The sequence below is a fragment of the Carassius carassius genome, chromosome 25 (assembly GCF_963082965.1).
Source record: "Carassius carassius chromosome 25, fCarCar2.1, whole genome shotgun sequence".
Classification (NCBI taxonomy): domain Eukaryota; kingdom Metazoa; phylum Chordata; class Actinopteri; order Cypriniformes; family Cyprinidae; genus Carassius; species Carassius carassius.
Genome location: NC_081779.1, coordinates 16,086,005 through 16,103,476, shown reverse-complemented (window position 1 = coordinate 16,103,476; position 17,472 = coordinate 16,086,005). Strand labels below are relative to the sequence as shown.

Here is a 17,472-nt window from a genome sequence, read left to right as displayed (position 1 = left end):
TTTAAATAAAAGTTATCTGTTTGTAAAAATATTGTAAAGGAATGAAAGTCTGGAAATGTAATTTTTTTATAATATGCAGAAGGGAAGTATGTAATGTGTTCAATAGCTAGGCTACATGCCGGAGTAGTGAAAACAATTTGGACTTTCATTGACTATTGAAACAAAACAGTTCAAACACCGCTGAATAAAACCAATTTATTAAGCAAATTCAAGCCTTTGTTCCTAAAAAGGTGCCTTGCTGAATCCCATTGGTTTCATCCCAGTAGCAAACCAGCTTCACAGAATACAAGTATTAAATTAAAATGTTATCTGGTTTGATAGAAACTTGATTTTTTTTTTTACTTGCATGTGTTTCATTTTATTTCTTTTCACTCGCCTCTTAATGAGGAAATGATTTATTTCACGCATTGCTGGTTATGAAAATGATTGTATTGTTTTGTGTAAGAGAGAGTGCTGTGAATCAGTTTTGCTGATTTACATCAAGGCAGCTGCCATTCGTAGCTTTTACCTCATCATTTTTCCCCTCTCTCTATTTCTCCTTTACCATGTCTGTGGGCTCTAATGGGCCCTATTCATTCCTGTGCCCCCCGACCCAATTCTGTTGTTCCTCTCTGTGCTCCTGCTTTGCATGCTGACTTGGCTAATATCTGATCCATTGAATAAATCTACACTTCATCCTGGATGAAAAATATTAGCATTTAGGGAAGAAACGGAGTGAATATAATTGAAATACATCGCTGCGGTGAACGTTAACTCATTAATCATTTGACAAAAACAGAAAGAGTGAAAGGACTTCATATTAAAGGAATGTTCTGGTTTCAATATGGAGAAAATGTGAATTTAAATTGTTAATTACCCCTGGAAATAATGTTTTTTTTTTTGTTTTTTTTTAGAATAAACAGAACCGAGTTGGGCAATACACTTTAAAATATTGTTTATAGCCACAAGTATAGCATAGCCACACAATTTCCTTGTTTTTTGGTTGTTTGCCAAACCTCCATTAAATCTTAAAAGTATTCCTCTTGATTTTGTCACCACCGTTCCCCAGGTCGCTCTTTAACTGCCAAGCTCCTCATTTCTGACAAGGATAATCTTCTCCTCAGGGATTATGAAGCTCTTCTATAGTCATCACTTTTTCCAGCTTAGCTCATATTAGCCAGCACCCTGTGGCTTAGCAGGTCCAGCTTTGTATCTGAGTTCAAAAGGAACATCTGAGATTTGCCTGACGGTTCAGCAGTAAGTCCATTAAACCAGCAAACTGATCATTGCGAGCTCCAGCCCTATGGTTCAAAGCCCAGTCAGAAGTATGCACCCAACTGTTGCCAGCAGTGTTCCCATAATACCTTTCTTTAAGAAAATAAACGTCAGGCTGGGCTTCATAATGGGCCCATTACCACTTGATTCTAAAGACTGCATGGTGAGAACATGAAAGCCTAATATTTGCTCCCACTGGTGAGAGATGCTGTGTGTTTTTCACGTGCACTTAGGTTACCTGTGACCAGGATGATTCAGGCAAACATAAATTGTCCAGCTCAACATATTTTACTTCACGAAATTGCACACCTTAATTTTTCCACTAAGCTTTAATACCGACCACTCCCAAGTTCTGCTGTGTTTATCACTACAGCCTGCTGGTTGGAACTCAGAGAAAAGCCATGCTTAAGCATTCACTGCACATTTTGCTGTTTGGGTCTTTTGTGGTGAGTATGCAAAGTACCCAAACTTTTATTTGCTTGTCTCTCTCTCCATTTCTCCAGTGCCCGGGGGCTGGGTTTGCTGTATTAGGAACAGGAACGTTATCTCTGCAGTGTTGAGAAGGAGCTGATTGTGGCGCTTATTGGTGGCATGGAGCACGTTTGCTGAGTGTAATAGGCGTCATGGTAACCTGATCAGCACAGTAATTGTCTTGGCAACCTGAGGAAATTAAGGGGATAGCATTGAAATGCTTTTGCTGGCCCAATGCTTCCATCTTTGACTTGTGATGCTACCATTTGATCAAATGGCCGTATTATTAGCTTTGTATGGAAAAGTTTAGCTACAAAAGCGTTCTGTGCTCTAGATTTCTTTTTTTCTTTTGCCATTAATGGTTGCTACATCAGGCAGCTGAGCACCAAGGAAATTTTTGCTGTAGTTCAGGTTTTAAAGTGCCCTGTACCCCCCCCCCCCCCCCCCCCCCAAAAAAAAGCTATTTTGTATTTTGATGTTTTTTCATCAAATGTTAGTACATTCTTGTGATTTAATTTTTCAACTAGTCTTATTGATGCTTCCATGGTGAAGTCATTATTGCTATTTCAAAACAGCCTTGACTATGCCAGCCAGCTAACATTACGTTGTATCTTGACATTTAATTTAAGAAAATTTTGAGGGAAGAAAAAAGAAACAAACAAACTATAATTAGTTTATCATTGTTTAACATCAGAAAATTGCTATTTTTTTAAAATAAATCTATTCATCAAAGAGTCCTGAAAAAAATAAATAAATAAATATTTAGAGGCACAAATGTTTTCAACATTTGTATATGCATATTTATGCATGTACTTCACAGATTCAGTATTTACGATTGGGTTATTTTGCAACAACCTTACAAGAAGAACTGAGCCCTCAGTAAAATGAAATACTCAACATTCATTTCATTCATTCAGATTGATATTTATTTATTTATTTTTCTCTCTCAGGTTGTTATGGTGTCGATGGTGAAAGTGACTCGATCATGAGCTCGGCCTCGGAGAACTCGACAGAACCGTGGTTCTGTGACGCATGCAAGAATGGCGTCACACCCAGCTGCGAACTCTGTCCCAGTCAGGACGGCATTTTCAAAGAAACTGATGCGGGGAGGTGAGTAACCGATGCTCGGTGTGATATTACGTTTATTATCATTAGCACGCTCATTAAAGGCACAGCCATCCCCGTCACACCTTTCCATGTTTGAGTTACTCCTTTTAATTGTTGTATATCCATTTAAAGTTTGCTGGATGCTGAAAAATGCCAAATAAGTGAAATACTTGAAGAGGCACAGGCATGTGCAGGATGAGTGAAGGAGAGAGGAAGTGGTGGATTTGGCTAGGAGGGAGGGATGGGGCTGAGAGAGAGGGAGCGGAAGAGGAAGAGACAGTCGTCTGAAGCGTGAAGACTCAAGCCACGTTATCACTGATAGTGCTCCTCAGCCCGCCTGCACCCAAATTTACTACTTCACTAGAGCATGAAAAACACAGCAAATTAAAGTTTGGAGCGTGCGCTCACCAAAGATGGATATCTTTATATTGGACTTCAGATTCTCCTTCCTAAAGTCTGCATTTGAAATTCTGTCACACCAAATGGCCAAGTTAAGAGTACATTTGAACCTGTAACTTGAGTATTTCCTCTTCTCAATGGCTTAAGGAGTATAGTAGTTATTCAAGGAATAGTGAATAGTAGTCCATTAACTAGATGCTGCTTTGTTCTGCTAACAATGGACCTGTGGATTAATGCTATTACAATCGTATGATTTGTTATTCAGTACATGAATTGAATAAGGAACTGGCCTTATACTATGAAAACTGTAAAATTAGATATTATGGATGAATGCTCAACTTTGCTTTGTTCTGCTGAAGGTGGGTGCACGTGGTGTGTGCCCTTTATGTTCCAGGGGTCGCATTTGGAGATATTGACAAGCTGCGGCCTGTAACACTCACAGAGATGAACTACTCAAAGTATGGAGCAAAGGCAAGTATCAGAAGTTACTAATGACGTACAGTTAAAAAATGTATTAAAATAACAATAACCAGCTTATCAAGGTCTTCAGGATCACTTGAAAAGTCAGAGGCCAGGTGTGCTGAAGCAGGTTGGAAATAAACTTTGCAGGACAGTGGGTCCCCAGGAGCAGGGTTGAAGACCTATACTGATCCAGTTACCAACATTTATGTAATTTCTTTCTTCTGCAGCAAAATACACCATACTGTGAAATTCTAAAATGTTATGAAATATACATAACACTTAGACTCACCATGACTGCATTTATTTAAATAGAAATACAGTAAAAACAGACCTTAAAGTTGTAATAATATTTAGAAATTTTGCAACTTCAAATTCTATTTTAATGGTTATGTGATATGAGGGTAAGCAGTCTTCAGACTCAAATGATCTTTCAGAAATCATTCTAATATGCTGATTTAGTGCTGAAGAAATATTCTGAAACATTCAAGAATCGTTTAACAAAAATGGTTAAAAACAGTTGCATTGGGTAATATATCTGTGGAAACCTAGTAATTGTTTTTCAAACATTTTTAAATGAAAGTTCAAAAGAACAGCTTTCATTTGAAATGGAAATGTTTTGTAACATTATAAATGAGTTCACTGACACTTTTGATCAATTTAATCCACCCTTGCTGAATAAAAGTATGAATTAATATTTATGTAAATAAGAAACTTCACGGGTAGTGGTAGTGTATTTGTATGGTAGTGTAGGTTTCACTGTATAATATGTACACATTTTTATTAATAAAACAGATATGAACTGTTTTCAGTTTATCATATTGTCACATATGTATGAATATCAACTGAAAACAATCAATAAAATCACGGATTAATTGATGCATCCTAGATATTATTCAAACAAATTTAAATTGCTTAAATTTTTTTTATTTTTTTTGACACTATTTTAAAAACTAAATCAATTTCTGATAAAAAATGTGAAGTTCTGACTTCCTTCTTTGAGCAAAGGGCGTCTTTCACTTCCCTCCCAAGAATTTCTGTCGACTGTAGACATTTTGACATTTACTCTATCTGACATTATTTTATGTGTCAGTAAGTCAGAAGAGGTTCCTTTTACTGGGAAGCAAATTACTTTAGAAGCACCTGAAAGGCTTTCTTTAATGGTTTGTGCTGTACATGTGAAAATAAATTACTCCTAGAGAAAGCCTATTATTATTTTAATTTTGAACTCAGTAATTGGAGAAAGTCAAATGGGCTTTTAGAGACTCATTGTCCACCTTATCTTTAATATAGAACTATACAGTAAATGAATGTGGGATTGTTATAATGGCGTTTAAAGATCTTTTTTTTCCATATCCAAGCTGTGTTACACAATCAGCTTTCAGTTTACCTTTCTGTCTTGACTGTAAAAATAGAAATAATCCCCAATCTCTAGTAGGAAAGTAATAATATGTGAAATCAACAAATGCTCAAGAACTTTCCGTAATTTGTTTCTTAGTACTTAAGTTTTCTGTCATTTGCTGTTGTCACAATAGCCTGTTAATGGTTTACAGGAGTGCAGTTTGTGCGAGGATGCACGCTTTGCTCGCACAGGTGTTTGCATCAGCTGTGATGCTGGAATGTGCCGCTCGTTCTTCCACGTTACATGTGCACAACGAGAAGGGCTGCTGTCTGAAGCTGCTGCGGAAGAGGCAAGTCTGTGCTCATCCTCTTTGATATGCATCATTTGATGTTTTTCTCCAACTTCCCCACAGTTGCATTGTTGTGATGCCAGATTTGTAATGTTTAGTGGCATTCTTTTAACATTCCAGCTCTCATCCACCGTTTTCAAAAAAAAAAAAACTATATATATATATATATATATATATATATATATATATATATACCCATATACCCGTATTTTTCGCACTATAAGTCGCACCTGAGTATAAGTCGCATCAGTCCAAAAATATGTCATGGCGAGGAAAAAAACATATATAAGTTGCACTGGACTGTAAGTCGCATTTATTTAGAACCAAGAACCAAGAGAAAACATTACCGTCTACAGCCGCGAGAGGGCGCTCTATGCTGATCAGTGTAGGCTACAGGAGCACTGAGCAGTATAGAGCGCCCTCTCGCGGCTGTAGACGGTAATGTTTTCTCTTGGTTCATTTCTCTCGGTTCATGTCAAATAAATTTTGATAAATAAGTCGCACCTGACTATAAGTCGCAGGACCAGCCAAACTATGAAAAAAAGTGTGACTTATAGTCCGGAAAATACAGTATATATATATATATATTTTTTATATATATATATATATATATATATTTTTTTTTTTTTTTTTTTTTTTTTTTTTCAAATCTATTTAAACAATTTTTTTGACTTCATACCCACATTTGTTCTAAAAACCTATTGGACTGTGCATTTTTTTATTATATTTTGGATATTTCTTTTTACGGTTATGAAAATGGATCAGGACTGGGGTTTCCAAGCTCTAAAATGACAAAATCATCATGAAGATGTCATAAAAATGTTCCATTTGACTTGTATGTGGTAAGAAAAAAAACCTAAACAGATTTGGAGAATTTTAGCCATACCACAACTGCTCCCCAGTGGATCCTCTGCAGTGAATGGGTACCGTTAGAATGAAAGTCAGAACAGCTGATAAAAAAATTACAATAATCCTGAAGTAATCCACACCACTCCAGTCCATCAATATATATCTTGTGCAAATGTCTTGATGGATTGTGATGTGAGAGGACAACAGCGGATGGACTTTTTTTTACTGGAGGAAGCATTATTATGTATTACAGACTGTCCTTTTGGCCAGAATCAACAGTCTAAAATTAAAACACCATACTGATGGATTTGTTTCTTACAAACACGCAGGTTCTCACTTCACAAGATGTTAATTGATGGACTGGAGTCGTGCGGGTTACTTTTGGATTATGTCGTTTTTTTATCAGCTGTTTTCTCTAATCCTAATGGCACCCATCCACAGCAGAGGATTCATTGGTGAGCAAGGTATGTAATTCTAAACCTCTCCAAATCTGTTCCGGTGAAACAAACTCATCTACATCTCGGATGGCCTGAGGGAGAGTAAGTTTTTTGGTGAACTGTACCTTTAGGAAGATACTGATTCTCTGTCAACACCTTTTTCACATGCAAGTTTGATCTTTATTAAATGCGGGAGTTTATCAAACAGATACCTGTAAGCGTAGAAAGAGGGCTCAGAGCACGAGGTCATCCAGTTGAATAAATTCCCAGGCCATGCTCACAGACGATCAGCCTAGTGGCTAAAATATGCAGTCCACATTAGAGAAGCATATGATGGTGGTGTTCAGCACAGATAAACACTGGCAAAAGGTGCCTACTCACTGCAATCCACTTAATCCAGTCAGCTGTGCAAAGGGCCTCATATCAACAGGTGAGTGGGCTGATAGCATCCAGCGAGACACCTTAAGCCTAAATGATTCAGTGGATGACAGAAAATGGTTGTGCTTCTATCTGCCCTCAAGGGAGGGGGGTGGAATGCTATGCTTGTGAAGAGGAGATGTGAGCTCAGTTAGAGAAACTTGCTGCTAACGTCTCAGCTGCAGAGATTTGAAACTGCTGAAATAGGCTGACATTGTCAAGGTTCCCTCCCCTTCCACAGGCTGTTTCTGAGAAAGGCAGAACTTCAGTGCCTTTCCATTCATGGAAAAATCCCACCAGCCTTACATGAGTCATTGTCTTGCCCCCCAGCATCAGCTCCCACATTCTTTGCAAAATGTACTTGTCCTTTTAAAGGGATGGGAATTTGTACAGGCCGCTTGTGAATGGCTATTTATCACAGCTATCAGGGAATGCACAGGCACCGATGGACTATAAAAATCTGGAGCATTTGGCATCATTATCCCAACAGTGAGAAAGCATGAACCTGTATTTCAGAAGATACTCCCATTTCTCCTATAATCAAAATGTACATTAGAATTATCTGGTGTCTGAGCACACAAGCACCTGCAACAATAGTCACGTTAACAATAATAAGGTATTTGAAGATGATGGGAAATATCTTGAAATAACCTTAATCAAATCACTGAGAGATTGTTCTTAAGGACTTCAGCCCTTCTCTCACTTTCCTCCAAGTTGTGTAAAGTTTAAGTAGAATAAACACTGTGTATTGCACCACATCCAATGTTTTGTTTTAACATGCTTACAGACGACACGTTAGACATCAGTAGATTTCTTAATAATACTGACTTTGCAAGACATCTGCGTCTTTTGATCAACAGAAAGTGAAGGTATTCACCGAAAACTGTTTTCTTGTGTTTGTTGTTATTTTGGGTGTCTTTCAGTTTATTGGTTATTTGAGGAATTGCCAAATTAAGAATCAGTCTTGAACACACAGGTTGACCAGTGTTTGTTTAGAGCAGGGTCTTCAACAGGAGCGAATTGATCCACAACCATACTGAAGAGGGTCTGCTAATTAGGTTACATTTCATACAAAAAACTATATTAAAGGGATACTCCATCCCAAAATGAAAGTTTTGTCATTAATCACTTACCCCCATGTCGTTCCAAACCCGTAAAGGCTTTGTTTGTCTACGGAACACAATTTAAGATATTTTGGATGAAAACCGGTAGGCTTGAGACCATACACTGCCAATAAATAACAGGTCCAGGAAAGTATGAAAAGCATTGTCAGGAATAGTCCATCTGCCATCAGTGATTCAACTGTAACGTTATGAAGCGACGAGAATACCTTTTGTACACATTGCCAAAACGACGCTATGCTGATTTGGAGAGACATTGTTGAATAAATTCGTTATATATGTTTTCTTCGTGTATAAAAAGTATTCTCATTGCTTCATAACGTTACGGTTGAATCGTTACGGACTATTCTGATGATGCTTTTTTATACTTTTCTGGACCTTGACACTGTTATTTATTTGGCATTCTATGGGACAATCTCAAGCCTACCGGTTTTCATCCAAAATATCTTGATTTGTGTTCCGAAGACGAATGAAGCTTTTATGGGTTTGGAACGAAATAATAAAAACTGAAAAATCTGACTCCAAACTTTTGATAGGCATCATAAATTATGAAAATGCATTAATATGATGCTGTACACTTGATGTTATAGGCCAGGCTGATCATCAGTTTTATATAATAAAATGTAACATCTCTTTATTTACCAAAGGGTACTTGGTAAGAAAACAATTAGTTTTGAGATGCTGTGTTTCTCTGTATACTCTATATACTGTGTCCAGTTGCCAAGCCTTAAAACAGATTTGTATTTATCACCATTTTACAATGGCTTTGTATTGTATGCATTTCATCCAGTCAGAATTTTAATTGGACCCATCCATTTTATATTGTTAATAAAACATAATATAAAAGAGATTATTAATGATGTCATTCATGACTAATTTTTCTTTATCAAGCTATATTTCAAGTCTCGTGGGTGTCTGTATTTAAAGTCATGATCCACTTATACCCACAGGACATTGCCGATCCATTCTTTGCCTACTGCAAGCAGCATGCAGACCGCTTTGACAGGAAATGGAAAAGGAAGAATTACCTGGCCCTGCAGTCCTACTGCAAAGTGTCTTTGCAGGAAAGGGAGAAGCAACTCACACCTGAAGCTCAGGTCCACTTTACTCTGAGGCAGACATTGCCTTCCATACATCAGACAGTCAAGATCAGTCATCATTAATTTTGAATGCCTGTGATTTCCCAACCTCTAGGCTCGAATAACCACGCGGCTTCAGCAGTACAGAGCGAAAGCAGAGCTGTCTCGAAACACTCGGCCGCAGGCGTGGGTGCCACGAGAGAAGCTTCCCCGGCCGCTCACCTCTAGTGCTTCAGCCATCCGTAAGCTGATGCGTAAAGCCGAGCTCATGGGTATCAGCACAGACATCTTCCCTGTGGACACATCCGATACCAGCGCAAGCGTGGACGGACGGCGTAAACATAAGCAGCCTGCCCTCACAGCAGACTTCGTTAACTACTACCTGGGTAGGAGGTTTGGAACAGTTCTCAAATTTCACAGTTCTGTATTCCAATTTTGGTACCACAGCGAAACCTAGTTTAACTAATATAAAGTAGTTCACCCAAAACATATGGCAGAAATGTACTAACCCTCAGGCCGTTCAAGATGTAGATGAGTTTGGTTGTTCAGCTTTACATCACTTGCTCATCATTGGATCCTCTGCAGTAAAAGGGTGCCATCAGACTGAGAGTCCAAACAGCTGATAAAAACATTACAATAATCCACAAGTAATCCAAATGACTCCTGTCCATCAATGAATGTCTTGTCAAGTCTTTAATAAACAAATCCATCAAAACATTTTTAACTTAACATCTTGGATGCCCTTAGGTCGAGGTAAATTTTCAGTAAAATTTAATTTTTTGGTGAACTATTTCTACAAAGACAGGTAAACAGTCAAAAGTAAAATAAGAACAACTAAACAAATAACAAGGAATGGCACAAATAAATACTATAGAACAAATATACGGATTAAATAAACTGTATAAACAGTCAAATGTAAAAACACTGCAGTCTTCACTATATAGATGAATGCTTTTTAAAGTTACAAACATTATTCAGTCAGCAGCACGGAGTGATTTTCTCTGTGTTTTGTAGCTTGATTATCATTAATGATACAGACAGCAGCAGCTACATTATGGCCTAATGCACACATCCAATATAGTGATACACATGCGGATTCTTTCTCAACTATTGACTTTCACTTTAAAAAAATAAACAACATTGTTTGAGGATACCTGCAAAGAGGAACATTTTGATATAGTTTTGTATGTGTGTGTGTGTGTGTGTGTTTGTTCAAGCATATAAAGATGTGAAAGAGAACTCTTATTTGGCACAGCTCTCTTTTGCTCCTTTTTGCACTTGAATTATTTAAAATCACTAAAATGTTGTCAGCTGTCCACAGTGTCTTTGATGCTGGTAACACATCAGGTCTACGAGAAATTTTTTGAGATTCAGCATTTAACAACCCATTTATAATAATATTTTCTGCTGCGGTTTTTTTTTTTTTTTTTTTTTTTTTTTTAATGGCTAAAACAAGCATTGATGGATTTGTAGCATATGACTTACTGTCCCTAACATACATGAATCTGCCTGAAACAGAACAGCAGGCGGTATCAGACAGTGAGCGCAAGACATGCATCCCGCTCTGTAGCCTTGCAGCTAGGCACTTGCCCTCCAAATGAGTGATGTTAAGAGCAGATGTGTGAAGTAACCTTGGGCACACACTCCATTAGGTTCCAGCAGGAGACCTTATTCTCTATCAGCACACTTTTTCTCCCTATTTTTTCTCTTAACATTGCTCTTTTTTTGTATTTTCTCCCTCAATCTTCCTTTGATATACTTTTTTCTGTACTCTGATAGCAATCTCAGTATCGATTTGTTCGTGTCTGTTGGTATTCAGAGCGGAACATGAGGATGATTCAGATCCAGGACAATGTCGTGGAGCAGAAGAACCTTAAAGACAAGCTGGAGAGTGAGCAGGAGAAACTGCACGTGGAGTACAACAAGGTCCGTCTACTGTTGACACTCCAGGCTCTCGCTAGCATCTGTTTCATACATTAGCGCTTGTCCATAGTCTCACTTTGTTTTGGCCATTGCTGCTTAAGCAGAGGCACACACACCAGAAAATAATGCTGGAATATTAATCCAAGAAGCATGTGAATAAAAAAGCTTCTGAACAGCTACTAAATAATACCAATTATTATTTACTATTCAACTGTGAAAGTCTCCTTTCAAGCTACTTTGTTGAACCAACTGCAGAGAAAAAATAAAAAAGCAGGAATCTTTTATAACGCATGGTTATTTTTGTTAGCAAAAATTAGATCATGAAAGCTAGCAGTGAATATATTTGCTAACTAAACAATAAAACATTGACAGAAGACTGAAAATTAAAGTGAAGTTACAAATGGAAATGGTAATGGTGTCATTTTAGTATTATTTGTATACTATTGTAGTATTTATTAATAATTTGAATTAATAATTTGACACTTGTTTTTAGTTTTCATTTTAACTTTAGTTGAAATTTTAGTTATTTTTTAACAAAAACATTGAACAATTAACAACAGCAACAAAAACACTGATCTTTCACTGATGCAAAAAAGAAAAAGAGTATGAAAAAAGAAATTAAAAAACGTGGGTGCAAACCAACCAACTAAAGTTCCAAAAAAACAAACCAAAATAAAAATATATTTATGAACAATTAAACTAACAAACATTTAAATGCTAATTTAAAAAATAATAATAATAGTAATAATAATTAAATGTTCAAAACCCCTGGTATAACAGCAACTAATGTTCTGTGCTGTTTTATTTATTTGCCTCCTACCCTAAATCCTCTTAAACATGATCTCTTGAAGCAGATTTGTGTAGATGGTGTTTTCTCATCTGGCCCAATGAGGAAAAAATCGATGAAAGAGAGGAGAGAAAGTTGGAGTTAATGTGGCGTCCAGTCTTTCTGCGCCACATGTATTAAGCTGTATTAATGGAGTGTGTGTTGTTAATTATGGCACTCAACATGCATTAGCACGACGTCGGCCTCAGAGAGAGATCCCGATGAAAATCAACATCTGTGGAAAGCTAACTGCTTATTCACAAAAGTTGTGTCTAAGGCATTTGGAAATTATGTCTAATAATCCTTAATTACATAGTATGCTACATAGTTAGTTTGATTGTTTGGTTTGATATTTTTAACATCAAATTTTTGATAACTGCAGTACATTTGCGTCACCAATGAAAAAATGCTAATGTGTTAGGTGTTTATCACAGTAGCTAGGTGATGACTCCACAATAAATTTTCTGTTACAGATATGAGTAATTTTATACAACAGTAATAGTATATCTTAATATATTGTTGTTTGTGCTGTTAAGTACATTTTATTTTTTTATTATTATAACATAACCATGTAATATTTACACATTTTTTGCATATACCAGTAAATATTCAACTAGAAATGGAAACATTTCCTCCTCCAATGGAACACAACAGAAGATATTTTAAACACTTTTTTTTGTGTGTTTACAATGAAAGTAAATGGGGCCCGATATTGTTTGAAGCCCAGTTTTCTTAAAAATATCTTGTGTGTTTGGCAGAAAAATGTAATGATAGAATCATAGAATTTTGTAGAAAGTGAAACTGTAGAAAGTGCCACTGTAATAGGCTTGAGCTTTGTTATTAATACAATTTTTGTAAACACCATTAAAATTAATGATATGTAACTATATAAATAATTGCATTATTATGTGTTAGTCCCTCTGAGCTGTCAGTATTAATCTGGAGTGTGTGCTAGAGAGGAGCCGGTTTTAAATGTTAGCTCAAGCTCCACGTGGAGCCTCATCTTCACAGACAGTGGAGATAAGGGGCGGCTCTCTGTAGTTTCATTTCACATACCCATAATACCTTCACCTATCCACTGTTTCCTCTCATCATCGTCTTTATCAAACGCCTGCATGACGCTTATCTACTTTCTTGAGCTAAGAGTGCCCCTACACGGCAAAATGCCACAACTCTGTGTGTACGTGTTTGTGTTTGTGAAAGAGACAGATGCAGATGCAAGAAGTGCAATGCTATATTTCACATGGGTGGGTTTTGATGTGTGACATCTGATTTTTGCCTAAAATCAACCTGGATTTTGTAACACCCTGTAAGCGTATGCATGTATTGGCCATTCAGATTTGTTTACACCTTTACATTTGTACACATTAGTCCGTCCGTGTCCGTGTGTGTGTGTGTGTGTGTGTGTGTGTGTGTGTGCTGATAGACTGAGCTGCCCGACTTGTCCTTGTCTTATCTTATCTCTCACCTTGCTGCGGTTTTATCTGCCACAGCTGTGCGAGTCTCTGGAGGACCTGCAGAATGTCAATGGCCAGTTGAGGACCGAGGGCCAAGCAATATGGAGCATGATGGGCGGGATCCTTGGACAGGTATGGCTTACCTTCAACCGCCTCATCTTTTCTCTCCCCTTTCCATCTTCATTCTGTCTCTGTCCACCCCATCCCATCCTTGATCCAGCTGTACGCCTCATCTATCACAGCTCCAGTGAGCTTACAGCCCACCCTGATACAAACCCCTTCCTTCAAGCACACTGATTAGATTGGGATGGGCACATTTGTTACACTTTCATATTTCTGAATTCCACTTCAAACCCATGCAAATCTATTTTTTTTTATTTTATCTTTTAGTTTGCTGTAACTATTTCCTACCCTCTCAGTGACCTTTAGATTGAAGATACTGTTTTTGTTACTATACCTTTAAGTCTTCTGTATGTAAATGCATACATAGAGTGTGTTGTTCAGAGAATTTGTCTCTATTTAATTTACATAGCAAAAATATATATTTTTTGCATTTTTAAAGTGATTTTAATATCTTATAGTGGATCATAAATAAAACAATATAATTTTAAAACATTGATTAATTAATTTGTTTTTGTTTATACTCTTTGAACATGATTTTGTTCCCTGCCCCTTTTAGGTTACACTACATACGCTAAATATTTATTTCAGCAAGGAATATTAAATTGCTCAAAATTGGCAGTAAACAGTTACATTGTTACAACTGATTTTATTTATTTATTTATTTTATACTGTTGTAAAATTCAAATGCTAAACTAAAAAAAAAAAAAAAACTAAACAAAAACAAACATTAAGCAGCACAACTTTTTCAGTATTTAAAATAATACAAAATGTTTCTTGAGCAGCAAATCAGCTTATTTGAATGATTACTGAAGAATCATGTGACACTGAAGACCGGAGTAATGGCCTATAAATTCAGCTCAGAAAATTAATTATCTTAAAAAAAAAAAAGCAGCTACTCTGAAATGACCTGTGTAATAATTGGCTAATGTTTTCATTTTAACTATTGGCTAAGTGCACACCATAATTTGTGTTTGTGACATCAAAAGCATAGTCTCAGCCTCAGACGTCACGTCCATAGACCATTGGCCTGAAGTCTGATGCAAATGAACACAAAAGTGGAAACACTTCAGGAATTTTTAAGTCGTCATTGTATTGGTTGAATTATACAGGATTTCCATGAGACGTGTGTTGCATTCTTTAACGTTCTGCCTAGAATCAAAGATACCGTGACGCCGAACCCCCTCACAAAAGAAGAAAGCTATCGTGTTTACAACGGTGGCAATGAGCACTTATCAGGATCAACTAAATGCTGGATTTTCAAAAGTATGTGAAATATTTAAATTTCGCGGAATAGAATCTTTAACATACGTCTGAGAGTTTTACACACCTGTCTATTATGGTGACATTTCCATGCCCCGAAACATGACGACGAACGAAACATGTCGGTCAAAAGGCCTCATGGGCGTGGTCCAGTGTCGCATGTGGTTGCCGCAACCCCCAACCAGGAAACGCCAAAACAGTATATGTTGAGGAGCAAAGCATTTCCATCAGACACTTGAAACATTTGGCCAATCACAGCGCACTGGATAGCTGGACAATCACAGCACAGCTCGCTTTTCAGAACGATGAGCCTTGTAAAAATCTACTTGTTTCAGAACGGCGGGGCATAGAGGAGAAACAATAATGTACATTATGTGGAAAATAATGGTTTTTTTAAACCTTAAACCACATAAACATTCATTACACCAAATTCACAAAATAATGTTCTTTTTAGCAACATCATATGACACCTTTAATATCTTTAATATAATATTTAACATCTGACTCTTATTTTGAAAGCTTGTGCATTATAGCTAATTGACCTTTCTTTAATAAAGTGTGAAGTTATTTGAGTCGACATCTCTTTGGCTAATAGATATCTTTCACAGGTTTTCTCTATGTTGTAGATGTTTTGGGTACTGAGTCATGTCCTGTGGATCTAGCGAGAGGAGCATATTGTTTGCAGAATTTGTTTTTGACTTCAAAGTGGAAAGAGAGCAAAAGATCTTCTCCCAGGATTTTTTGCACCCGGGTAATGAGCTGTGATTGAAAGGAATCTAGATTGTAGGCAGCATCCCACAGGGTAGACAGCGTTGAGGTAATTCTCTTCGCTGTAATGGGCCTCCTGTTTGCGAAATTCTTTCATTTGCGCTAACTGATTGACCTGTCATCGGCCATGCACTCAGACCTGACTCTGTAGCTAAAAACCGCCAACCCCTCCCATGCTCACTATGGCAACCACATCACCAAGGTACATCACCATGGGAGATGGTCACTTAATGAGTGGGAAAATGTGAAAGTCTGAAATGTTCTGTAGATCTCTCTTTTGGTCTTAAAAACAGTCTGTTCTTAGAATACCATTTAGCAGGATATGCACAGAAACAAAAATATAATCATTGGCAACAGCAACCGTGAAAGGAATTGTTAGGATTCTGGGTTTTAAAACAATCAAAAAGTTTGTCAAAAAGTTTATCCTCTTTGTTGGAGCGAAGCGTTGCTCAATTTCATGCATATTCTGCGTATGTATGTGTAGAATTAGTGTGGTGGTAAAAAGCCCAAGCTGAAAGGCCAGACACACACACTTACAGCATGCCTTCAGAGTGAGAGTTTGTCACTGAGGAGGTATCGCCAGTCATCTGTGTTTTGTCACCTTTTTAATCAATATGTTACACCCAGGAAGAGTGAATTTGATGAGATGCCTGCCTGGAATAAAGAGGAGAGTCCACAATTCCTTGTGATAACTTAAAACCGCAACAATTTGAACTGCCGCTTTCATCGCTATCTCACTTTTGAGATAGCAACGTTTAAAAGGCGCCCATTTGTATGCACCCATGCGCACTTGTTTAAAACTTAATTTGCACTGAATAACCAGTTACCCGGCTTAGAGAGTGTGTAAGATGGTTAATTAAAAGGATCTCTTAAAATGTCCTCTTGGCAGATAAATGCCGCAATAATAGAGCGAGAAGATAGGAGGCGAGGAGAGCCGAGTGGTCTGGAAAAGAGTGAGCCATTGAATCTGCAATGATGGTCATAAATCACATAATTAGAAAACCCGCACCGCTCAAGTAGCAACATCAGTCAAGGAGCCCTGCTCTGTTGTGTCATATATCTACTACATTTTCGTTCCCTATCAGTCATTGGCGTCTGCACATAACCCTCAAATTATTGATGATCTCAGGAGAGGGTCAGTCGTGCCACCCTGGATGAGGGAGGACTCTCACTAGTGCACTTTGAAAAGGGTATGAGAACGTCTTTTGTAGCAAAAAGATCTTATGACTTTTGCAAACTTGTATGCAGCAAGTAATTTGTTGTCATACAATTATCTTCTAAATTTTAATAATAATATACCTTTTGTTGTTACCTTACAGCATTAAATTACAGAAAACGAATGCTGTTGTTGCTGTTGGTATGATGCCAAATTGGACAATTTTCTCTTGTATGAGCAACACAATCTGTATCTTAGTTTTATTTAATTTTTTTTGCAAAGATTTTATACTTTTATGTCCTTTAGTTGCTTCAACAATGATATCAAATCAAACAATGATCTGATTCACAAATTCGGACTGATCTGGTTCCTGACGTGATAATGAACAAGCTATTATTTTTTAATAAGTATTCCACAGTTTTAGATGTTCTTATCTTAGAGTGTAAAGTTATTGGCAAAAAAAAAAAAAAAAACGCCTTAACAAAAACCCAAATCCCTGCTTCTTTATGAACCATCAGTCATTCTCTGAAAATGACAAAACTTCTGAAATGACATCAACATCATTTTGGAATCCCCAGACAAGTCCACCCCATTTTGAAATTGTGTGAGTTATACGACCCCTCTCACAGTACCATTGGGATTCTTCACAATCTCCCCAAGACTGCAAAGTCTGCC

The 17,472-nt window shown here is 37.2% G+C and overlaps 1 protein-coding gene across 1 annotated transcript in view; it reads left to right on the top strand.

Moving 5' to 3' along the window:
- Window positions 1-17,472, top strand: part of LOC132104295 (PHD finger protein 14) — an 80,889-nt gene that overhangs the window by 17,715 nt on the left and 45,702 nt on the right. Inside the window, exons 5-11 of the mRNA XM_059509666.1 lie at window positions 2,676-2,835; window positions 3,591-3,702; window positions 5,244-5,381; window positions 9,156-9,302; window positions 9,400-9,670; window positions 11,104-11,210; window positions 13,527-13,622. Coding sequence (XP_059365649.1) covers window positions 2,676-2,835; window positions 3,591-3,702; window positions 5,244-5,381; window positions 9,156-9,302; window positions 9,400-9,670; window positions 11,104-11,210; window positions 13,527-13,622 — 1,031 coding nt within the window. The remainder of the gene's footprint in view (window positions 1-2,675; window positions 2,836-3,590; window positions 3,703-5,243; window positions 5,382-9,155; window positions 9,303-9,399; window positions 9,671-11,103; window positions 11,211-13,526; window positions 13,623-17,472) is intronic.